Source organism: Sturnira hondurensis, unplaced genomic scaffold (assembly GCF_014824575.4).
Source record: "Sturnira hondurensis isolate 20B ecotype Veracruz unplaced genomic scaffold, ASM1482457v3 Scaffold0004711, whole genome shotgun sequence".
Classification (NCBI taxonomy): Eukaryota; Metazoa; Chordata; class Mammalia; order Chiroptera; family Phyllostomidae; genus Sturnira; species Sturnira hondurensis.
This window is the reverse complement of record NW_028077342.1, coordinates 953,766-972,462: the sequence shown is the minus strand read 5'-3', so window position 1 is coordinate 972,462 and position 18,697 is coordinate 953,766. Positions and strand designations below refer to the sequence as shown.

Genomic DNA, 18,697 nt, shown 5'->3' with positions numbered 1-18,697 from the left:
TCAGCTCAACCTATGAGTTAGTCCCATTACACACATGAGACAGTTGTGCCTGAATTAAGTAAACTCCCCATGGTTATATAGGTAACAAATGGTAGAGCTCAGTCACAAATTCAGATTGTCTGCCTGTACATTCTGTGTTTTCAACCTCAGCACTACACCTGATGAACTGAAATCTTTCAAATCACATAACTTATTCATTCAACAAACATTTATGGAATTGATGACTGGCTTGCCTGGGCTCCCACTGCTCTTGTTTCATAATATATTATAGCTTTTAATATATTCATTGCAATCAATTGTTGCTGTCTGCTTTTCTTACTAGACTGAGATCTTTGAAAGCAAAGACCATGTCTGAAGCCTCTGTTTCACTCATGGCCTCACTAAACCTAGGAAATGGCGTGTTCATTGAGTTGGCCATGGGGGCAACCCTCTGCTCTGTGCTCTGGAGTGGGGGTACATAGATCAATAAGCACAGTTCCCAGTATCAGGGAACTCCCAATCTCTGCAGTGGCCAGACATAAGAAAAATGGCATTCAGCGTAAGGCAGAGTGAAGTGAGACCTATAATTATGGTCTCACGGTATGTTCCTAGAACTCAGAAAAAGGATCACTTCATTGTCAATGGAACTGGAATAAAATGTTTTAGGTAATATTGCCATTAAGTGTTATGTAATATAACACAATCAGTCAACATCATTTAGCTTTAGTTCTATTTTGGCCACTGGCTTGGACATGGTGGCACTTGAGCATTAGCCCTGGCCTTGGCGGGGAAGATGAGCTACGCTTCACAGATGAAAACAGCACGATTTCATAGAAAGAGCGTGCACATTGGAATCAGGCAGATCCAAGGTTGGACCCCACCCAGTTCTACCACTTACAGGCTATCTGACTGTGAACCTCAGTTTTCTTTTCTGTAGCCTCAGTTTTCCAACTTGCTGTAAGAGGTATAATAATAGTACCTACCTGATCATGAAAATGATCCAGTGATCATTTTCCAGTGACGATCCAGTGATCATTTTGACGATCCAGTGAGTTAAAACAAGTAAAACTGTTACCATATTTAGTAAGTGCTCAATAAATAGTAGTTTCCTTTCCCTTTAAATAACTGACAAGAAATATTTTTGTTTGCTGCCTTATTTAGTTGGCTGTATTTACTTATTTTGAATAGGCAATTTATTATCATGGTATATAATTGAAACTATACACATAAGGGTATTGTACAGGTCAGTTGCAGCCTCAAAAATGCTGCCTAATAGACTAGCTCTAGACCCAGTAGCAGCATCACATATATCAAACAGAATGTGCAAATAATGCTAACAACTCAAAAAGAAAACAAATATCCCCTAGAAATTACAAAGATTTGAATAGACACTTCTTTAAAAAAAGTGACATAGATGGCCAGTAAGCATATAAGGATATGTACTATATTATTAATCATCGGGGAGATGCAAATTAAAACCACAATAAGATATCTCTACATACCTACTAGATTTATTAGACTTTTAAAACACTGACCATATGAAATGTTTGCAAGAATGTGGTGCAACTGGACCTCCCATTCATTGCTAGTGAGCTTGCAAAATGATCCAAACACTCTGGAAAACAGTGTGTCAGGTTGTTAAAAGGCTAAACATAGGCCTACTGCATGGCCCAGCCATTCACATCTAAGTATTCATCTAAGATAAGTGGCAATGTGTGCTCACACAAGGACTTACATAAATGTTGTAGCAGCTCTTCCTCATAATAGCCAAAAAGTGGAAAGAACCCAAATGTCCGTGAATCGCTAAACAATATGGGATTATATCCAAACAATGGAATGCTGCTTGGAAATGAAAAGGAATGAACTATTGATAGATGATATGATAGAGATATGTCTCAAAATCATTACTCTGAGTGAACAAAGCCAGACATGAAAGAGTAAATACTGCCCTGCCTGGTGTAGCTCAGTGAATTGAATGTAGGTTGTGAACCAAAATGGTCACCAGTTCGATTCCCAGTCAGGGCACATGCCTGGGTTGCACAGGCCCCCAGTATGGGCCAGGCCCCCAGTACGGGCCATGTGAGAAACACATTGATGTTTCTCTCCTCTCTTTCTCCCTCCCTTCCTCTCTCTCACTAAACATAAATAAATAAAAGGAAAAAGAAAGAGTATATATTATATAATTAAATTTATTTTAAAATTGTAGGAAATTCAAAAGGATCTATAGTGAAAGAAAGGTAGATCATTGGTTGCCTGGAGGCAAGGGTGAAGAGACAGATGGTTTACAAAGGGGCATTAAACAAGTCTTAGAGTTGATGGATATATGAGTTATTTTTACTGAAGCAATAGTTGCATGTGTGTATACATATGGTAAAACTGATAAAATTGTAAAATTCAGGTTGTGATGTTTTTCATTTCAATTGTACTTAATTAAATTATGTTTAATTAACTACATCATATTAATATGTATTTCTTGCTCGTGCAACTGTGCATCGTTTAGTGTTATGCTGATCTAGGCCAGTTCTACTGGGTTTGGCTTGAGCCTGTGGGGTCTAGGTCTGCTCCAGTTGTCTCTCACTCCCATTGGACAGGCAGCCTATGTAGATCTGGTTTTGTTACAGCGGTGGCAGAAAAGGAGATTGAACAAGAACAGGTGATGTTTATTAAAAACCCAGACTCAAACTGATGCACAATAATTTCAACCCAAGTTCAATTTGCTAAAATCAAGTTATATGGCCAAGTCCAAAATCAATGGGATGAGCAACAGACTTTTTGAACTCTGTTAGGTAGTACTGGTAAGTGGCTGTACACAATGATTCAACATGACCACAGGTGTATGCAGTGGAAAGCTTCATTACATCCGCTATTCGCTATCCTCCATTTTCCCTCCCCAGAGGCCTACATCTAATTTTTTGCGTGTCTTCCAGTTCTATGCATGAATATATAAATACCTCCATTTTTTGCTCTTCAGTGCTTATGTACTATACATACTACTTTGTATTTTACTTTTTATTTGATTTATTTTGGAGACTGCTCTATATTGTTATATGAAGTGCTTCCTTTTCTCCTGTATTATTGCTGTGTATGCCATCACATGTATGTACCATGATTCGATCAGTCCCTTATCTATAGACATTTGGGTGTTTCTAACCTTCTCTCCTTTCATACAACACACATTTGGGTGTTTCTAATGGTTTGCTGTTACAGAGAATGCAGCTGTTGTCTTCACATAAATATCAGTTTATTCATGTGGAATGATATTGGGATACATCTGATGACTAATTGAAAAATTCTAATAGCAATAAATGTGTTATCTTGGTTCAGGTCTTGCCAATAAAGAGACCACGATGAAGCCAGAACTGAGCATTCTTGGAGATCAAGTGGTGATCCAGGCTGGTGGAACATTTGACATCACCTGCAGGTAACAGAATCAAGGCCCTTCAACTTTTCCTGATTAAAAGACCCGTGATAGGGAGCTCAGAAATATTGGGTGTTTTTTTTAATAACAACTCTTTTTTTTTAGATTTGAAGATTGTGTTTATTTTCTTATTTAGAGAAAGGGTAAGAGAGGGAGAGAAACATCAATCAGTTGCCTTTCACACGCCCCAAACTGGACATGGGGCTCACAACCCAGGCATGTGCCCTGACCAGTAATCAAACCAGTGACCTTTTGGTTTGCTGGCCAACACTCAGTCCACTGAACCACACCAGTCAAGGCATAGAAATATTGGGTTTTTTATCACACTTGATTTTTTATTTATTTTACAATAGTAGAGAACAGGTTATGGAAGATCAGGCTTCTTAATAGTGGTTTTCATCAAGTGTACTTCTCTGGGTGGAGTGGGCTAGCTTTTCAGCTGAATCTAGATATCTTTGTCTTTGGCTCCCTTATTTACATTATTACTTTTTTCACACATTCCAGGAAGCTAATTTGACTCTTAAAGTCCATAATATGCCAAAATGTACTTAAAGTGCTATCTATTTCCTTGATATCCACAGTGTCACATTTCTTGTAGACTCATGTGTGTGTGGCCAAATGAACAATGTCATGTTTTCAAAAATATCTAGAAAACTGGAAGTGGGTACTTCTTCTCTTTTCCTGTGTGTTCTTCATTTTGGTGAATAACGGAGATGGCAATTCTAGCAGAAAGAGAAGTTTAGTTTGAAAAGCTCAACAGGGATTTTACATTCTAAGAGCAGTATGAGGGTGTAGGAAAGAAACCCGATTAGAGATGATGCGAGAATTATTCACAGAAACTGAATGAGAGTTGAAACTATATAAGTAGATGAGGATAGTAAGGGAGGGTATGTTGAGTGAGAAGATAAAAGGGTACAGGTCATAATCTTCAGGAGTCCCCGTGCTTCAGGATTACCCGGGGAAGGAAGGAGACTTGGGGAAATGCATGGAGAATGAGTAAGAGGGAGAAACATAGGAGAACTATAATAAGGGAGAACAAGGTTTCAAGAAAGAAAAAGTGGTCAGATTCTTCGGCAGGTATAGGTGTAGGTGCTCAATAAATGTGTATTGAATTTAATTGAACTGAAAGTATAGTACAGTGTTCCTTCATTTGTTAAGCTAGCCAAGGCACTGGTATGTCAGTAAAGGTTCCATTGTGATATACGCAATAGGAAACCCAAGTTAACAGCTGCACTGGGAAATAAAGTTTAATTGTTTTATGGAAAAAAATCCAAAGGGTGGATATCTGGGGATGGCATGCCAGTCCCCTGAAATCATTAGAAACTCATACTCCTTCTATATTGTAGATCCACCTTCATTAACTAATGGCTTTGACCATGTGGTCCAAAATGGTTATTCAAACTCCATTCATCATGTCTACATTCCAGATAATTAGAGAAAAAAAAACAAAGGTAAAGAAAAACATGCCTTCTATATCTAAGACCATTTTCCCAAAAGCTCTATATACCACTTGTGCTTATATTGTTTTGACCAAAACTTAGTCACATGGCCACACTTAGCTGCAAGAGAGGCTGGGAAGTACAGTTTTTTATATAGGAGGCCATATGTCCAACAAAAAAGTAAATATTTTAGTACTATGAAAGAAGGGAAGAACCAATATTGTCGTGCCTAGTGAATTATACTAAAATGCAGTGATAGCATAACTGGAGGTAGGGGTTATCCTGTTCTAGGTCTTGTAGATTCCTGTACTCCCCCTGCAGGGGGGGGGTGACCTTTTCTCCTAGCTATGTGGGTTTCCAACAGTACAGATGAGGTTTGATCAGGGGATTTGAGCCAGACATTTGGTTTTGGGAGGCTGTCTTTTCCTCATCTGTATGCCTGCTTAGCAACTTCTCTGGGTATAAAGCATGACTGAAGAGTCAGCGTCAAGTGCATTATCAGCCCCTGCTCACACAGGATCACTTTACCCCAGTGACCCTGAATGACACCTGACCTACATTAGCCATTGTATAAAACCTGCCACCAATTGCCTAGATGTGCCCTGGTTTGTTGTGTTCCAACAGATCATACTTTTTTCCAGGGCTTCTTTCCAGGGCTTTTAGAGTCATAAAAACCAGCTCTAATTCACCATAAATTGTAACACTTAACCCCAGGTGATTTGTTTGAGACAGGCTTAGCTCGGGCAAGTAGGCTGGTTGGTACTTTAGGGGAAATTTGCTTGAGTGCTAAGAGGATCCCAGAGAAAGTTCATCTGGAAGACAGGCTAATAGTGCTTTGGGTAGAAATGGAGAATGCGAGAAGGAGGTATGGCCTTGTAAATAAATAACTCCTCAGAAGGTTTCAGAAACATGAGGAGCTCCTCTGAATCCCTTTTTAAAAAATGAGTAATGTGGGGACTGAAAAGATGACAATATCTGGCAAAGGACACACAATTGGGCAATGGCAGCGCTGCTACCTTACTTCTCGTTTCCATGACACTGAAGTAAAATTTCGAATATTTATTCTCTTGTCTTCAAATGATCATAGGTGTCTTTCCCCCTCTGGGTTTATTATATATAAACTCCCTCATTTGTTCATTGTATAGAAAACATTTTGTGGATGTGGACAAGTAATAATTACTGCCCTGAGTATCAAATAAAAAGAAATTTATAATAAAACAAGTAATTTGTTGTGTGTCTGCTGTACTAGGCACAATACTCTGTCTGGAGGTAGACATGGCCATATATACACAACTGGGTAATCACACTCAATGCTTTTAGGTACTCACCTCACAGTTGAATGAGCAAGATAAGAATCCTGAAAAGGGCCCTGGCTGGTGTAGCTCAGTGGATTGAGCGCGGGCCTGCGAATCACAAAATCGTGGTTCGATTCCCAGTCAGGGCACATGCCTGGGTTGCAGGCCAGTTCCCAGGAGGGGCCATGCAAAAGGCAACCACACACTGATATTTCTCTCCCTCTCTTCTTCCCTTCCCCTCTAAAGATAAATAAATAAAAAATTAAAAAAAGAAATTAGGATGCAGAGTAGCAGAACTTTATATACTTCAGTGAGGACTTTGAAATTATTCTGAATGTCATGGGAAGCCACTGGAAGAATTTAAGCAGGGGAATGATGTGATCTAATATATATTTAAAAAATCCCCCTCTGGATGCTGTGAGGGATATGGATTAAAGGGGACAAAAGTCAGAGGCTAGTGCAGCATTCCAGGCGAGACATGATGAGGGCTGGTACCAGGATGCCACTAGTGGAGAGAATGAGAAGTGGGCAGGTCCTGAATACATTTTGAAGGTAGAGCATAGATGATATCCTAATGGACTGGAAGTGTAGTGTGAAAGAATGATATGATTAAAAAATGATTCCTATGACAGATAAAGTTGATAACCACAATAACGATGATTTGCTGGGTTCTTACTCTATATCAGGCTTTGCTCTAAGCAGTTTGTATGGATTGACTCAGTAAACCTTCTCAATACATTTGTAAGGTAGGTTCTATCAGCCCCACTTTACCGATGAGGACTCTGAGGTCTGAAGAGGAAGAGGAACTTGTTAAGTGTCCAGTGCCAGCACCAAGCTCTCCGGATGCCCAAGCCAGTGGGTTTTTCATTGTGTAAACATGCAGGCAACTCTCTATACTTTGTAAGTTTTGACAAGTCTGTGGAGCACGCTGAGCTCATACTTCCTTGCCCAGCTCCAACAGGGACTAACCATACTTCCTTGTGCTCAGCTTGGCCTCTGTAAAACTTCCTGGTCCAAGTTACCTAAGTTCCCAAGCCTTAAGCTGGAAGGAAGCCTTCGGTGCTCTGGCCGGCAAACCCAGTATCTTGTGGAAGGTGGATGGGGGAAATAAATCAGCTTGTAGGGAAGCTCAAGACTCTGGCATGTGATGCTCCCCCAGGATGTTATCAGGAATAGGAGGCCTAGTCATTCCAAGTATCCAGCTGCTCAGGCCCAGGCATGAGAATCTGCTGTTGGAATCTCTGGAACTTAGTTTCTATTTCTGGAATATTTTCAAAAGTGTCCTCTCAAGCTCAACCAAATATCCAGATATGGGAACTAAAAATGGGTCTAAATCAGAAGTCTGCTGTGTGAACAAACATAAACAGCTCATCCTCCTTGACCTCCACCGCTCCCCATTTATCCCAGGCCTTCACCTTTGCTGCTCCGTCTAGGCCTTCTGTCTCTAAAAATCCTCACACCCTGGCCACCCCCTGCCCACCATCCTAGAGGATATGATGGTGAGTGAAGTAAATCAGACCAAGGAAGAAACATATCATATGATTTCACTTATTTGTGGAATTTAAGAAGACCAAACAAACAAAACAAAACAGAAACAGGCCCATAGATACAGAGAAAAAACTGACCGTGGTCAGAGGATTTGAGGGGATACATAAAAATGTGAAGGAGAATAATAGGTATATACCTCCAGTTAGAAAAACAATTCATGGGATGCAAAACAGTCGATATTATTGTAATAACTTGGATGGCGACAGATGGGTACCTAGACTTATGTGGTGATCACATCACAAGGGATTGAAACATGGAATCACTGTGATGTGCACCTGAAACTAATATAATGTTGTGTGTCAACTATACTTCAATTAAAAAAACTGAACGAGTTTGTCTAACCCTTGCACCCCAGATATTGTCTTGCTTGCCCATTTGCTTTTGTCTGGTATCGGAGCAGACAGTGTAGAATATTCCTGAAGACTTCATAGGCCAGGTTAGTGTGGTCTGGCACGTTGCCCAGAGCCATTGGAGGTACTACATACACAGGGTGGAAAGCAGAAGAGCAGTGTCATTTGTTGGCTCTAATGGGCAGGTCCGAGACTCTAGTCAGGTGAGACAAGCAAAGGTTAGGAAATTCAAACTCTAGGGCCAATTTCTCATGGCATACAAAGCCCAACAAAAACAATAAAATTTCAGATGGCAGCTGATAACAGGCCAGAGAGTGTGTTAGTTTGCTAGGGCTGCCACAATAAAGTACCCAGTACCAGGTGGGTGGAACATCAAAAATTTATTTTTTCATAGTTCTAGAACAGGGGTGTCAAGCTCATTTTCACCGGGGGCCACATCAGCTTCACGGTTGCCTTCAAAGGGCTGAAATAATTTTAGGACTGTATAAATGTAACTACTCCATAACTGTTAAGGAATTGAAATTACATTCATCCCTTTGAAGGCAACCGTGAGGCGCCTTCTCACTGTGTCCTCATGTGGTCTTTTCTCTGTGCGTGCTCATGCCTGGTATCTCTTCTGTGTGTACTAATCTCCTCTTATAAGGACACCAACCAGACTGAATTAGGGTCCACTCTAGTGGCCTCATTAACTTAATTATCTTTCTATATCGAACTATATCTGGAGGTTAGTGCTTTAACATGTGAATTTGTGGGGCACACAATTCAGTCTATCACACAACACACCTTCTCTTAACCTGTCTGGTTTGGAGGCCACACGGTTTATTTAAAGACCCCAGAATGAGCCCTGGCTGGTATGGCTCAGTGGATTGAGTGCTGGCTTGTGAAGCAAGGGGTGGCTGGTTTGATTCCCAGTCAGGGCACATACTTGGGTTGCGGGCCAGGTCCCTAGTAAGGGGTGCACGAGAGGCAACCACGCATTGATGTTTCACTCCCCATTTTTCTCTATCCATTCCCCTCTCTAAAATAAATAAATAAAACCTTAGAAAAAAAGACCCCAGAATGAGGCTGGACATACTCTAAGAAGATCAAAGTTCAAACAGGAACAGAGGCTCCAGTGGTTGGCTGAGTAACTTACTTGGATTTATTTTCTTTCTATGTACAGAGACAAAACCACATTCTAATCTCAGGGTGCAAGAGCCAGAGGGTGAGGGTTGGGATGGGGCAGGACTTGCACGGTTGTTCTCTACCTCAGTCCTGGCCTTGCTGTCTCTAACCCCTCCTTGTATTTTTTTAACAGTCTTTAACCACAGTCATGGTAACGTATTATCTTTTCAGAATGGCTGCAAATGCATTGCTCTTGAAGAATATACTCAAGGTGGGCCGTGGCTCCCCACACCACTTGATGGTTTACCTTTTGTTCACTTCAGTGAATTTGTGGGTCACGATACATAGTGATGTCGCAGATGTGTGAATGAGACATGAGATATGATACGGGGAAGGGTAGCTGTCTTTGACATAGGAACAGGAATCAAATCTGGCTCCATCCCCCGCCCCCCCAATTTCCACTGCCTTCCACGTATGCTGAGGGCTTGCATTTGCCAATCATTTCCACATACGGTCTCTAAATGAGACTTCACGGAAGCCTGTAAGGGAAGGGTCACAGTCCCTGTTTTGCAAATGAGAACCCTGAGACCTAGGAAGCTTAATTAACTGCTCAAAGCCACATAACTGAACAGTGGTACTGAGACTTGATATACAGTTTTGTTTGTCATCCCTGTGTCTTTTCAGTCATCATGCCACAGATTCTTTTTGTTATAAGGAACTGGGAGGAGAAGAAAATAATTGATGAGATGATAATATAGAGTCCTATCATTTTGTCTGCACGTGAAAGAAATACAACAAATTTAAACTTAACTTGGTCCCTGGTTCTAACCCACATGCCCTTTCAGAACTCATTTGCCAAAAAAAAAGCCTTTTAAATTAAGTGAGGAGACAAGGTATAATTCAAAAATAGAAATAAAAACCTAGACTGGGCCCTAGTACATAGGACTTTGAGTGTGGATCCTGCCAGCAACATTCTGGGCAAGGCCCTTTACCTCCCTGAGTCTTGGAGTTCTCATTCTCCAAGTCCAAACCATAAATCCAGAAAGACCTCAGAAATCACTTAACTCAGTATTTCCCTCTGCCTTCAGCTGTTTAATGGCAAACACTCCAAAGCCCATGCATTGATTGGGAGAGCTGGGTTGAAAGTATGGGTTGAGTAGAAGGAGGAAATATAAGGGTAGAGAGGGAGAAGGACAAAAACATAACTCATGGTTTCAGATACTCCTTATACCCATAGTCAGGTGTTCCAATCCTTTGTGCCAACGTTTTCATGGGAACTAAGCTATCTGTTATAACTCTTCCTTCAGAACTCACACTGGGAGCTGCAGCAATATGGCTTCTTCACTGCCCTTTCCATGCCTGACCCAGCATATTTTTTGTGTTGTGTTTTCAGGGCGCTGGCTGCCGTTACCTGGACTTGGGGCACTGGGTCTGCAGGAAGTCGCGCCCGAATCTTGGAGCACCCCTGCTCTGATAACCCCCTTGTCACTTGCAACCAGCTCACTATCTTCCGCACAGAAGCCGGTGACACGGGCTACTTTACCTGTAGCTATAAGGACATTGCTGACATCAAGGATCCTAATGACAAGGCCAGTGTGTATGTGTATGTCAAAGGTGAGTGAGTGCCTTGGGCTTTGAGACCGAAGGATTTTGCATTTTTTCTGGATGTGTAGATACATAAATCCCTAGGTAAATTTGGAATACTTTGGAGTGCTTTTCAAGGACAGTAGAGCAAGGACACACCTTGTGCTTTTAAATTGTGCTAATGACATCCAGTTGTACCTTCTTACCCACATGCTTTCCAGAGGTGAAGTTGTTGATCTCTGATCCCCGGAGATAAGAAAAATAATAGGATTAGTTCCCAACTCAAGTAGTTAACCAGTGGTATGTGAAAGGAAGGGACTGTGGAGAGGCAGATTCACCTGACAAGCTACAGACAAATTTGGCTTGATCTTCCTCTACTTCCAGATGAGGAAGGCTCTTAACATTTGAATCTCCTTTCCAGAACTTCTGTAGCTTTGGGCTCTGGTGCTGGGGCCTGGATGATTGCTCCTTTGGGAATATAATTTCTTCTTTGAGAGCACAGAGGGTACCTTTTTAGAAGCCTGTTTTCTTTGCTCCTCTTGCGTGCCCATTCTCTTTATGAGCCATGTGTTTACTTCCTTATACATTAGCTGATAACTAAAATCTATAAAGCAGCAAACTTGGCCCTCAGGAAGACCTAAATCCTAATCCACACACAGTCCTCCTGGTCTTCCAAAGATACAGGTTAAGCAAGTCTAAGGGACCATAGTAAGGATTAGGATGAGGTGGAAATAGCTCTAGGCTAGGAGACTTGATTATGGTGTATAATTAGTGTTCTGTTGAATTCAGTTTGCTAATATTTTGTTGACAATTTTAGCATCTATGGTCATTAGGTATATCAGCCTGCAATTCCCTCTCTCTCTTTTTCACTAGTGTCTTTGTTGGGTTTTGGTATTAGTTTAATGCTAGTCTCATAGAATGACTTTGAAAGCATTTTGCCCTCTTCCAATTCTCTTTTTCTTTCACAAGATTGCAATGGCTGTTCGGGGTTTTCTGTTGTTCCATATAAATTTTTCCAATATCTGTTCTAGTTCTGTGAAATACGCTATTGGTATTTTGATAGGAATTGCGTTGAATCTATAGATTGCTTTGGATAGTATGGACATTTGAATGATGTTACTATTCCTATCCATGAACACAGTACTTGCTTCCACTTACTCACATCTTTTTCTATTTATTCCTTCAGTGTCTTATATTATTCCAACTATGGGTCTTTTACATTCTTCATTAAATTTATTCCTATGTATTTTATTTTTATGCAATTATAAATGGGATCATTTTCTTAGCTGTCCTTTATGATATTTCATTATTGGTGCGTCAAAATGCACCAATAATGAAATGCCATAAATTTCTGCAAAATTTTCTGGATATTTATTTTGCATCCGACTACTTTTCTGAATTCATTTATCAATTCTAGCAGTTTTTTGGTGGAATCCTTAGGGTTGTCTATGTACAGTATCATGCCACCTGCAAATAGTGACAGTGTTACTTTCTCCTTTCCATTTCGGGTGCCTTTTATTTCTTCTTCTTGTCTGATTGCTGTAGCTAGAACTTCCAGTACTATGTTGAACAAGAGTCATGAAAGCAAGCATCTCAGTCTTGTTCCTGATCTTAAGGGAAACACTTTTAGTTTTTGCCTGTTGAGCATGTTGTTGGCTGTGGGTTCTTCATATGTGGCCTTTATTATGTTGACATATGTTCCCTCTATTTCCACTTGGCTACAAGTTTTTATCATAAATAAGTGCTGAATTTTATCAAATGCTTTTTTGCACCTATTGATACAATCATGTGATTTTTATTACTCATTTTGTTTATGTGATATATCATGTTTATTCATTGGTGAATATAGTTCCAACCATGCATCTGTGAAAAAAATCCCCCTTGATCATGGAGTATTTTAATGCAGTGCTGGATCCAGTGTGCAAATATTTTGGGGGGAATTTAGCACTTATATTCATGCTACCTAACATCAAAATACACTACAAGGACATAGTAACAAAAACAGCATGCTACTGGTGTAAACACTGATATACAGATCAATGGAACAGAATAGAGAGCCCAGAAGTAAAACCATGTCTATATGGTCAATTAATGTTTGGAAAGGGAGATAAGAACATACAATGGGGATAAAGACAGTCTGTTCAATAAATGCTGTTTGGAAAATTAGACAGATACATGCAAAAATCCCCTAAAATTAGACAACCTTTTGGACTAGGCACAAGAATAAATAAAAAATGAATTAAATACTTAAATGTTAGATTCAAAACCATAACGTCCTAGAAAAAAACATAGGCAGTAAAATCCGACATTTCTCATAGCAATGTTTTTTCTGATATATCTCCTCAGACAAGGAAACAAAAGAAAAAATAAACAAATGGGACTACATCAAACTACAAGTTTTTTGCCCTGCAAAGAAAACCATCAACAAAATGACAGGACAACCCACTGAATAGAACATATTCACCAGTAATACATCTGATAAGGGCTTAATACCCAAAATTTATAAAGAACTCATACAACTCAGCACCAAAAAACCAAGCAATCCTTTGTAAACATATATGCACCTAACAGAGGAGCATCTAAATATAAAAATGGAGAGATTGACAGCAATACAGGCATAGTAGGAGATTTTAACATTCCACTGTCATCCATGGATAGAACTTCAAGTACAAAATTTCAACTAGGCAATAGCAACCTTAAATGAAACACTGCATTGGATGGATTTAATTGATATTAACAGAACATTTTATTCCAAAGCAGCAGAATATTCATTCTTTTCAAGTGCACATGGAACATTCTCAAAGGTAGACCATGTTTTAGGACACAAAATAAGCCTTAACAGATTAAAGAAGATTCAAATCACGCTAAGATTCTTTTCTGACCACAATTGTATGAAACTAGAAGTGAATCACAAAATAAAACCCCTGAAAACCAGACAAATGCATGGAGGCTAATAACATGTTATTAAACAATAAATGCATTAACAATGCAAAGAAGATATAAAAATTACCTGGAAACAAATGAAAATCAACACAGGGCAACCCAAAGTTAATAAGACACAGTAAAAGCAGTCCTGAGAGGGAAGGTCACAGCATTACCTCAAGGCCTACCTCAAGAAGCAAGAAAAACTCAAATACTCTAAACCTACACCTAAAATAAGCAGAAAAGGAAAAACAAAGCCCAGAGTAAGTAGAAAGAAATAATAGAGTTCAGAGTGAAGTCCCTTTTCTCCACATCCTCACCAACACTTGTTTGCTGATTTATTGATGGTAGCAATTCTCTGACAGGTGTGAGGTGGTATCTCATTGTGGTTTTCATTTGCATCTCTCTGATGGCTAGTGATGCTGAGCATCTTTTCATATGTCTCTGGACGCTCTGTATGTCCTCTTTGGAGAAGTGTCTGTTCAGGTTCTTTGTCCACTTTTAATTGGATTGTTTGTCCTCCTGGTGTTGAGTTGTATGAGTTTTTTATATATTTTGAGAATTAACACTGTCAGATGTATCACTGATTAATATATTCTCCCCCCATAGTGGGTACCCTTTTTACAATGCAGAAGCTATTTTACTTTGATGCAGTCCTGTTTAATTTTCCTTTATTTCCCTTTTCATAGGAGACACGTCCACAAAAATATTGCTACAATAAATGTCTGAAATTTCACTGCCTATGTTTTCTTTTAATATTTTTATGTTTTTGCAACTCACATTTAAGTCTTTTATCCATTTTGAATTTATTGTTGTGCATGGTGTAACCGTTTGGAGGGAATTCTGACTGGTGCAGCTACTATAGAAAACAGTATGGAATTTCTTCAAAAAACTAAAAATGAAATCTCCTTTTGGCCCAGGGATCCCACTTCTGAAAATATATCCTAAGAAACCCAAAATGCCAGTTATAAAGAATACATGCACCGCTATGTTCATAGCAGCATTATTTACAATAGCCAAGATGTGAAGACTGCCCTAGTGCCCATCAGCCAGGGAGAGCTACCAGATCAGCAGGACAGATCAGAAAAGTCTCCCATTGTGGAGGATGCTGGTCCAGCCCACTTGAGGGGGCAAAGCACTTTGTTCTGGTCCCAGATAATGGCCTCTGAGGGACTCACTCTAACTATCTCACCCCCCCTCCCCGCCAGCTGCTCTCCTTTCCCTCCACAGAACTGAGCCCATTTGGGCAGAGTATCTGGAACTTGGAAGGATAGATCCAAGGTCTTCTATTTGGGGTAGTACCCACAAGCCTGTAGGATAGGGGCAGCTACTTTTTCCCATTCCCTGGGTAGCACTGGATGGGCTGTGTTGCCAGGGGTATGAGTGGCCTTTCCATCCCCCACCCCTCCCACCATGGTGTAGCCACATACCTCTGCCCTTGCCTGTCTGGTTCTCAGGCAAGCTTTTCCAGGAGACCTGCTCCAGAGTCCCAGATCTGCACTGCACTCTGGTTTTCTGCTTGGCTGAACTCAGCAGAATGGGGCTAGCCAAGTGATTAAACAGGTGGGAGAGGGATGCTGGCTGTGTGCTCAATATGGGGGAGACCAGCCCTCTTTCCAAAGCCACATAGTTTAGTCACTATGTGGGTCTCTGCCAAGAGCCTCCCCAGAAAATGTGGGTCCCAACAGTCACTGTTGGCTGCAGCCAGCAGACCCCTTTGCAGGACACAAGTATGGCAGAGTGGCCTCACCAGCAGTCAGAAACTGGGAAGTGCAGTTTCCAGGATGGTTCTGTAAGTAATAAGAGTGCTCATCCCTGAAAAGGCAGTGTTTGGGTGTCCCACTGATTTTCACCACTGGATATAATGGGGGCTCCTTTTCTCATCTCTGTTGCTCTGGATAGGGGCTCTCTGCATTGGATTGAGACCTCATGCTCCTGGGGAGAGACACAAAAAGGGCAATCTACCCTTCTTAGTTCAGTTAGACTTCAGTTGGTAATTCAGGTTGATTGCTCTGTAATTTAGCTGTAAATATGGTTTGGGCTGGGAGCAGGTGAGTGTAGCTTCCACCTACTCTGCAGCCATCTTGGAATAAGGATCTGAATTTTAATAAGATGTGTTGTTAGCCTGGTGTTGGTAGTTAGATAATTTGTGATTAAAAAAAAAACAAAACCCTGACTTCATGTCATCTCTCTTAAGTTAATGATTGCTGGCTATGTCTTATATCTAATGCTTGAGAGGAAGATGGAAGGAGAGATGTTCCAGAGAGAACATGAGAGGTTGTATGGCTTTCTGAAGAACACACTAGGGCTCAGTCTCTGTATAAGAAAGAATTTATTCTATTCATAATAATTTTTTTATTTTCACTTTTTTTTCCAATTTTTTAATTTAATTATTTTTCAAGTACAGTTTTCTGTCTATTACTCCCATCCTATCCCACCCCCGTGCTCCCCCTCCCTCCCATTTCCACCCTTCTTAGTTGTTGTCCATGTATCCTTTATATATGTTCCTCTAAATCCCTCTCCTATTAAGAATTTATTCTAAATATGATTCTGTTCAAAGGTGGAACAGGCTTCCTTTCAAGGGTAGTAAAGTAAGCCAGATTAAACAGACCAATTACTAGTAAAGACCTTCACACCCGTAGAAGGGATGGAGCAGGTGATTTTTAAGGTCATATTCACTATTAAGAATTCCGAGTCTGTGATCTGAGAGTAGATAGGACCCAGATAGTGGTCAGGGATTTCTAGGCAAGGGAACAACACAACTAAAGGAGTGGAGACCATAAGGCCTTCTTGGGTCAGAGTGAGTGGATGAGAATAGCTGTTGTGGAGGGATTTGGAGAGGGAGGTTTGGGAGAAGGCTTATGAAGGATATGTTCATTCTCTTGGACAGTCCACCCAACATAGTCTTATTAGAAATGTTAGCTACTAATACCTTAACGCATTTTGCACTTAGACTTCTAAGAAAGGAGCTTGATTCCATGCAAAACTCATTGGCCTTCATCCGGCAATGCTTTTTCTGTGCTTTGAATGTTTCTTAGCTTTTCCTTTAGATTCTGATAAAGATCTTAGAGAGAGGTCACATGTGTGTGCTTTCTCCACACCTTTTCCTCTTCTCTCTAGATTTGGCTGTTGGCCCTGAGTCCCCGGCATTGTAAACTCCTGGTCCACACCCTCTTTTCCATTAGGAAACTAGTCTCTCCGACAGCACAATAGCTGAGGCAGTAGGTATAGGACAGGTCCTTGTTGACTCAGGATGGGAGTGTCCTTTCCTCATCAGCGCCAGTCCAGCTCTGGACTAGCTGTGGTCTAGTTCTGGCTTAATTCAAGGATCTCAGGATCCAGAAAGGACAGGAGACTCGTGGGGGCTAGCTGCATAATTTCACTCCCAGCTTTGTCGGTGTTGGAGCTTGTTAGGGATGGGAGTGGCGATGCTAACCGGAAGTGTTCTGGAGCTGGTGATTCCAAGAATTGCCGTATATCAAGGACTGTTGGGCTCCATAGAGGTTGGTTCAGCATCCCCTCTCAAAACAGATTTAGAGAAAATGAAGACTTGTTCAAGGTCACGTAGGTAGTTAATGGCAGAGCAGTGGATAGGACTCGGGGTTCATGTCTCCTTGATTTAAGACCCTTTTTGGAGCTAGTGTGGTGTATGTACATTGGGTCTCTCAGTCTACTTGTTGGGGAGGTGTTTGGGGGTTTAGGAGGACTGAACTCAAGGTCCTGAACCAGAGCATACCTGCTCTTATTTGTTTTACTTGTGTTTATGTATGTGTGGGATGCATATAAGATTTCAGTTTATCTTCACTCTTAAGGTTATGGACTTTAAAGCCTGATGAGCTGGGTTCAGATTGTGACTTAGTAGCTATGTGGTTTCTCATAAGTTACTTAACCTCTTTGTGCTTCAATTTACCCATTTATAAAATGAGGATAGTAATCAACTTCGTAGGGATCTTATAAGAATTGAAAAAATTAATACATGCACAGTGCTTATTTTAGAGATGAGGACATGAAAGTGCTCAATAATGGCCCTGGCTGATGTGGCTCAGTGAGTTGAGCACCAGCCTGTGAACCAAAGGGTCACTGTTCGATTCCCAGTCAGGGCACACGCCTGGGCTGTAGGCCAGGTCCCCACATGGGGGCGTGTGAGAGGCAACCACACAATGATGTTTCTCACCCTCTTTCTCCCTCTCTTTTCCTTTGCCTAAAAGTAAATAAAAAAAATTTTTAAAAATCAAGGAAAAAAAGAAGTGCTCAATAATGCTAGTCATCAATACTACCTCATGTATAGGATAGATTTCACTGCTTTAAAAAAGTATAAAAACCACTACTTTGTACCAGATTTCCTCTCTTTGGCATTCTCCGCCAATATGTCAGCTTTCTTCAACTCTCCACAAGCATCCCAAAGCCATCTGTGGCTGGTACCTGCATGGTGTCAGGGTTTAAGTAGTGTAGAGAAGATCATTGGGTAAAGACTTTGGAAAAACAGATTTGCAAACAGATTTCTACTAACCTAATTGTATGAACCTAAGCAAGTCTTTTCCCCATTCTGAATGTCACTTTTCCTATCTCTAAAAAGGAAGAAGGTTCCAGAATCAACAGGGACCTGTTGTGCTACCTCAGAGTCCATTGTGGCTGCTCAACTGCCAACCTTCACATCTGTATTCTATCCATCAGGAAGGCAGAAGGGAGAGAAAGAAGGTCCTTGCTCTTAAAAGAGACTTCTAATTATATTTAATAGGAAATTAAATTAGAACTTAGTCATAGGGTCACATCTAGCTACAAGGAAGTCAGAAAAAAGAAGTTTTCATTCTGGGTGGCCTATATACAGTACAAAATCATCATTTTATGTGTTAGAAAGAAGAGCGTAATATATATAGGAGTAAAAAGCTGACAGCTTCTACCATAGTGTCACAGAACAGTTTGGGAGGCTGATAAAATTCTGAACAATCCCCACCTCAAAAAAAAAGCCCTCAAAAAACCCATTCGCACAAGTCTATGCATACAATTTCAGAGAGTTCATAGGTGCTGAGTATACAACAGTGAACATGATACATGAGA

General features: G+C 40.6%; 1 protein-coding gene across 1 annotated transcript in view; it reads left to right on the top strand.

The window, feature by feature from the left end:
* The window catches only part of LOC118986919 (vascular endothelial growth factor receptor kdr-like), a 163,915-nt gene that overhangs the window by 36,084 nt on the left and 109,134 nt on the right, over positions 1-18,697 (top strand). The window contains exons 2-3 of the mRNA XM_037045971.1: positions 3,304-3,400; positions 10,527-10,747. Coding sequence (XP_036901866.1) covers positions 3,304-3,400; positions 10,527-10,747 — 318 coding nt within the window. The remainder of the gene's footprint in view (positions 1-3,303; positions 3,401-10,526; positions 10,748-18,697) is intronic.